This window comes from Miscanthus floridulus, chromosome 7, assembly GCF_019320115.1.
Source record: "Miscanthus floridulus cultivar M001 chromosome 7, ASM1932011v1, whole genome shotgun sequence".
NCBI lineage: Eukaryota > Viridiplantae > Streptophyta > Magnoliopsida > Poales > Poaceae > Miscanthus > Miscanthus floridulus.
In genome coordinates, this window is record NC_089586.1 from 98,889,332 (window position 1) to 98,895,907 (window position 6,576).

Consider the following 6,576-nt stretch of genomic DNA (forward strand, 5'->3'; position numbering starts at 1 on the left):
GTAAGCCGAACGGGGCCTGTTTGGATGCATATGTATCCACTTCAATCCACATGTGTTGGAGTGGAATGGAATAGAACTTAGTTTAAATCCACTTCAATCCACTTCAACACATGTAGATTGAGATGAATACATACGCATCCAAACAACAGTTAATCTTCAATTTGAGGGGATTTAGGGGTGGGGTGACTTGTAGGGGATAAAATCCACTTCCAGTTCCCTCGGTCTGGACAAGCCCTGAATCTCCTCCCTTCTCCACCAAACTAAACGGGCCAAGGGCCAAGAAAACCGAGTGGCCTCGATATGACTAAAACTGCAAAACAAGGTAAGCCACATGTTCTTAGGTTCATCGATCACTATCACCCGAACTAGCAGCCTTGATGTGCTCAGTTGGTACATTGCTTCTCTTGTATTCTTTCTTAACCTGTCTTAAAATCCTTTGTAGGCTGAAGCACTACTGGCAAGTAAAATTGTGTATTTTGTTTAGCTAATTTCACAGGATAAGGATTCAACGTGAAAAAAAAAACTATAAGGATGAAACGTGTACATAAATTATTTAACTGATCTTCATTCCTTCGTCCTTGATGGCCCGTAGCTCGCGTTTCCTCCTCTCGGCTAGCATCGACTTGGTTTTCTCCAGCACACCAAAAAATATGGATCCACCGATGCCAATCCACAGCACTCGCGGCTCAATGCCCTGCCATGTGTCAACAGAAATATATCAAGCCTAGTGCTCCACTGCACCAACACTTGTCACTCGTCAGAGAACATATGAATACCAAATTTCAGAATATGAGTACTTGGCATGAGAGACAACTGAAAAAAATGCAGTTGGACAAATGATGACAATGTCTGGGGCATGCACAACACATGAGAGGCCGATGCAATAGAATGCAGCAAAGTAGAAAGATCGTTGTATTGTGATCTGCATCATATGTTGGGCCAAAAATCCCAAAACATAGTTTAAAGCAAACTGTAACCGCGAGTCACAATTGAAAACTTATATAACGGGGAATCTAAAAGCTTATACAGTTTCAAGACAATAAAAAGCTTCCAGTTCACATAACGTAATCTAGTGTTTGTTTTCCATTTTAAGAGTACTGAAGCTGTTCAAAGTGGTGCTTTACCTTCAAGAATGCCTTAGGGCCCTCCTCTCTGAGGATTGTCTGAGCACAGCTTACAATTCCAGTGTATTGGTTCCCTTGTCCCTGCAATTACAACCAATATGGAAATAGTCAGTAATGCACGAGATTTGTGTGGAAAGTCTTCGTGCAAGTATTCACCTGAACCATCAATCTTGTCTTCATGACATCGAGGGGAGTAGTTATAGCTCCAGTGATGGCACCTATCATAAAGTTAAAGCACAGAGTATATGGAAGTGATTTTGTCAGCAAGAGGAAATACGAGAACCAAAGAGAAGGCAGTCAGATTACAAATACTGAGGAAGCAAGTTGAGAGTTACAAAAGATTAGACTGAGAATTTAGTTATACCGGAAAAGGCACCAATAAGTGCATTCTCTGGATCATTCAAGTCCCTCCTTGCCTGGATAAATTGTCAAAAAATATGATAAGAATCCTGGAGAGTTCAAGTTACAGTTTATGCTGGACATTGGTTGCAACAATTGATATCTAGCGAGACTAAAAATATGAGCCATCAGTCAAGTCATTCAGTCCAAGAAATCATGCGGGAACAGATTCTGGTGAAAATAGTAGCATGCCAAATCACATCTGCATGATGTATTAGACACGATAGCAAAATGCTGATGATAGATCCGTAGCACAGAATTTGACCCTACCAAACAAAAGTCATCCAGGGACACCATGGAGCAACTAATGAATGCTCAATCATATTTCTGAACTGTAAATGATTTGAAGCCACGGATATTCATGAGTAGTTCAACAGACGGGAGAAAAAAATAGTAATCTCAGCAATGAAAGAGGAGTACCACAAGTTTGTAACCAATTCGAAGCTGCTCGTAAATGCAAAATTGAATGGCGTCGAATGGAAGATCTCGAAGTAGAAAGGAACCATAACCCTATAAACCAAAAGAAGTAAGCAATATAATTGATAAGATTGAAAGAATTGTGAGTGGGAATAAAATCTACAAATCAGATAAACAGTAATTCATTCTTAAAAAAGAAGTCAATATTACACCTTAAAATATTGTTGACCAAATAAGATGCCAAAATATACGTACAGCGTACAGTCCTTTAAACCCTTCTTTACCGACAATGAGACGAACAGCATCAGGCGCAGACTTGAATTGACCGGTTTGCATTCTTTGTTTGATCACCTGAATGCAATGAGATCTAATTTGGATGCAGCACAACACTATCTGGAGTAGGAAAACATAAAATTACAAACCTCTGTAGGGACACGGACAAGGGAAGCAGCAATACCACCAATGGCCCCTGCAGTCTGTAAAAATCGCATTAATCAATATGCTGTAGTAGAGATTAAGCATCCACAGAGAAGATAAACAATATTTTTTGGTGATATAAATGCTAAAATGTGCAGGTATAAAATGAAAGTACATGGTATAAACAACAAAGTTGAACAATGAGCTCTGTTTGTGCTAACTTACAAAATGGGCAACTGCACTCAAATTTTCAGGAAGTGTCTCCAATAGTTTTCTTTTAGTCGGCTCATACACTCCGACGAATATTGCAGAGGCCCTGCCATAAATTACAGACTATGCTATGAAAATCAAATAGACAGGAAAGACCACGCAATGGGAACAAAATATAGCGATTTCATCTCATGGCATCTTCACGAAAGTTAAATTATTGAATCTGACTTCTTAATAGGTTCATGGCAATTAGTTAAAGGTAAAATAACAACAAATTACCCAATGAACATGAAACGAAGACAAGAATTGCACAATACCATGAATTTTTACATATTTATTTCTTCAATACAAAACATGATGATACTTTGAGGTTGGAGCATGATGGATACATCTTGCGCACTGAAATTGCTTATAGGAAAGCATGGCCATGCACAATTAACCAACATAAGAAGTATGACCAAGAGATATCGTGTACTCACGGCAGGACGCCAGCTAGATTTCCAGCCAATCCAGAATACAAGCCTTTCCATTCAATTCGGCTTCCACCACGAGCAGCCTGCGCAGATCACAAGCTTAAGACAGCATGTACATGTTGCAACTCTAATATGCCGGTAAACAATAAGCAGAAGAAAATGGATTCATCTAGGAAACTAAAATCGTAAAACAGTAAATTATAGACTAGACAGAACACTATTTGACCATCAATGGGGAACGGATTGAAGGCACATTTAGATAGGAATTTTGTACCCAATACACATCACTTCTCTTATTCTTGCAATACATCTTGTTATTAAAACAGCTATTGTGCAGTGGGAAATTAAATTGACCTGAAGCCTGGTTTTTATTGTATCAATAGGGTACAATGCTGTTTCCACAACAACACCAGCGGTTCCTCCAGCTATGCTTCCCTCTAAAATGAAAAGGTTATACATAAGAACAAGTTTGCAACTTTTTTGTTTATTCTTCAAAACAACAATTGCCAATTTTACATCAGAAGAAAAGAGCAGGAAAAAGTGCCAAGCCACATTCTATTTAATGGAATGAGCAAAGTTTGTAACAAAGGTACAAACAACTTGCACACAAACCCTCCGGCAATAACCACATGACCAAATTTTCAGAAAGTAACCTAGTAACTCCCAGACCAGCAGGATTAACATATTGCATTTAGCACTCCTCAATCCTCATTACGCCACCTAAATAGGGAACTGCCCAATAACACTGACTTAAGTTTGAACATCCATTTCCAGCATTGCAAAAGTTGAATTCCAGCATGAAGCATGTGAAACCAATTTTGTAGTGGAAGTTGAAACTTCCTAACTTACACCAGTGACAATGAACAACCACAAGTTGGAACTACACTCAGAAGAGACATCCAACAAACGAAGCAGAGAGTGCTGCTGGAGAGATATCTTTCAAAAAAAAAGTACTGCTGGAGAGATATAGGAGAGACTGACGCACCGAGCAAAATTTGAAGGAAATTGAACGACTTCTCTTCTCCGCCTTCTCCCATGTCTGACTGCAGTAGCGAGCAATGCAGGAGCGGACCAGACACATATACACCCGATAATTTTTATACACAAACTCAAGTTAGTACGTATCATATCTATTATTTAAATATAAATGGGTCAGATTCAATCCAATACAAATTACTTATAGCAGGGATTGGGGTACTCGGTTTCACGCTGCAGGAAGGAGAGAGAAGAGTCGGGCATACCTGGTGGGTACTCGTCCCCTGCGAAGAACTCGCTAAGGGCGGCGGCGCTCGCCCAGTCTTGGCCGCAAGGCAAGAAAGGGGCGCGCGAGAGCCGAGGCCCGAGAGGCGAACGGGGGAAAGAAAAAGGGGAGAACCGAAGAACGCAAAGCAACGACGCTCTCGAGCCGTCAGGATGGATGCCAGTGCCAAAATATGGCTGACTGTTTTATGGCAGGACTATCACCGGACATCCGGACTAACGCCCGCTGCTCCTCTGTTTCCACGCATAGTGAGTGGACGGCGCCGTCATGCCCACCCGAGGCCACCACCTCCTCGTGCGCCTGTGCGCTAGTTGGGTATGGTTTCTCTGCCGAACTTGAACTGCCACGGCAAGGAGATTGAGGGAAGGGAAGAGAAGGGCAGGGAGAGTTGGGCGAGGCACGTTATGCGAGGAAGGACGTTGTAACGTCAGCCACAGGCGCCATTGCGGTACTGCAATACAAGAGTAAAAAAACACGTGCAACATTTAGCCGCCCGTTCGGCTGCATGGGTACTATTTACATGAACCAGCCAACAGTATTTCTCTCTCACATAAACGAACCAGTAACGATACGAACCAGCCAACCGAACAGGCTTAGGCCGCCCCTCACGCCATGCGCTGCTGCAACACCCTCGCCACTGCCGATAGCACGAACCCATTGGAGTTGACCGGCCGGCCAGCAACGGCGTGGGGAGGGACGTGGCCGTGCCTGTGTGGGTGGGGGTGAGGAAGGAGATGGGACACCCGACACAGCACAAGATGGAGCACGGTGCGGGATAGGGGAGCCAAAACGTCGCGGACGGAACACGGGATGAGGCTTGGGCGAGCGACGGGTGAAGGCAGCAACAGCTAGTGCGGAGTGGGGTGCTGCGTCCGAACGAGACGGGGACGGAGGTGCCGCGCGAAAAAGAGCAAGCGGATGGGGATTTTTTTTTTTTTTTTTTTTTGTGTGCAGGAACATGTCCGGACGGGAGTTACAGGAAGGACCATTCTCCATTGTCTTATCTGTTGTTAAGCCTGCCTCTCAAATATATTTTTTTACAAATGTATAAAGTTAGCTATTTTCTTTTAAAGTTTGATATACATAGTCCTAGGCCACACTATGATAGCCCTTGCTTACTTGATTCACGACCAACAACTCTAAGAGCCTGTTTGGTAGAGTTTATGTTAGTTTTAGATTTTGTACGGTAGCACATTATAGTGGTACTGTAGCATGATCTGGTGAAGTCATTCCAAACTAGCTTCATTGGCTTCTCTTGGTTGGTAGTTCATTTTGGAAGGGAGAGAGCAGAAGAGCTCGTTGCTGCAGTATCAAACAATGATGCTACCGCTGTGACAATGACTTTGAAATTGAAGCCATAGCAGCCGCCGCCCCGCACGCGTTGGACATGTGGTTGCCTCATAGGCTGGCTTCTTTGTTTTGGAGACGCCCCTTATCTTGGCAGAGTCCCTCTCGCTCGATATAATCATGTCTCTATTTAGGTCATAATTGGATCGGCTAAAAATTATGAAAAATGAGATGAGACAATGAGAATGTAATCCAAACGGGTAAAAGTGTAAAACCTAAAGAGAGATTCATATAATCCAACCAATAGATCTTGAGAATCTGACTATCGACCTCTATCCTATTATTTGGAGATAATGGGTGCTAAAAACATATTCGATCACATATAATCTGTGTCTAGAATCCAAAGATCCAAATAGACCTTATTTTTTTAATCCATTATCTAAAATCCGGAATCACTACCTAGAATCTAGATTCCATAATCTCTAGTTAGTTGAAGAAGGTGTAGTTGTTGCCCGAGATGCATCAAGCAGGCACAAAGACTTCAGCAAACCTATGGCAATTCACCGAACAAGGTATGTGCAACATTTGTTCATTAATGTTCTTGTGTCCTTGGGATGCCGTGGATCCAACCGTAGTAGCTGGTCGCTGAGCGCTTCGAGGCTGAGGTGCGGGCTTTTTTATCAAGTTTGATGTGTACTACGTGATAACGTGAACACCTTAGAGTATGAGGAGGCTGGGTTGGAGCTTTGGTGTCCCTAAAATTATGTTGTGTTTGGTTCAGCTTTAAAAAAGTGTTTCTGCTAAAAAAAACAGAAAGCCAACCAATGAAACCTAAAGCTGCTTTTCCAAAAGCATTGACTTTCGCAGCGTCTTAAATCCTACTTTTGTCTTTTAACTTTTCTAAATAGGTACAAATAGAAAATGTTTTATAGTTATCCGAACGTAGATAAAGACAGAGATGGGTTTTATAGTTTCTTGAACCAAACAG

At 42.2% G+C, this 6,576-nt stretch overlaps 1 protein-coding gene across 2 annotated transcripts; it reads right to left on the bottom strand.

The window, feature by feature from the left end:
• Window positions 1-332: 332 nt before the first annotated feature.
• On the bottom strand, window positions 333-4,627 carry LOC136467411 (S-adenosylmethionine carrier 1, chloroplastic/mitochondrial-like). 2 transcript variants are annotated; one of them, XM_066466099.1, is made up of 12 exons: window positions 4,282-4,627; window positions 4,026-4,079; window positions 3,395-3,477; window positions 3,047-3,123; window positions 2,583-2,673; window positions 2,363-2,416; window positions 2,196-2,291; window positions 1,944-2,033; window positions 1,489-1,540; window positions 1,281-1,342; window positions 1,125-1,205; window positions 333-694 (listed from the first exon to the last, which is right to left on the bottom strand). In XM_066466099.1, exons 2-12 carry the CDS (start codon window positions 4,075-4,077, stop codon window positions 554-556), a joined length of 879 nt encoding a protein of 292 aa, XP_066322196.1. In that variant the 5' UTR covers window positions 4,078-4,079; window positions 4,282-4,627; the 3' UTR covers window positions 333-553. The 2 variants fall into 2 exon arrangements, with proteins under 2 accessions (XP_066322196.1, XP_066322195.1); XM_066466098.1 differs by having other exon boundaries at window positions 4,026-4,083.
• Window positions 4,628-6,576: the final 1,949 nt, after the last annotated feature.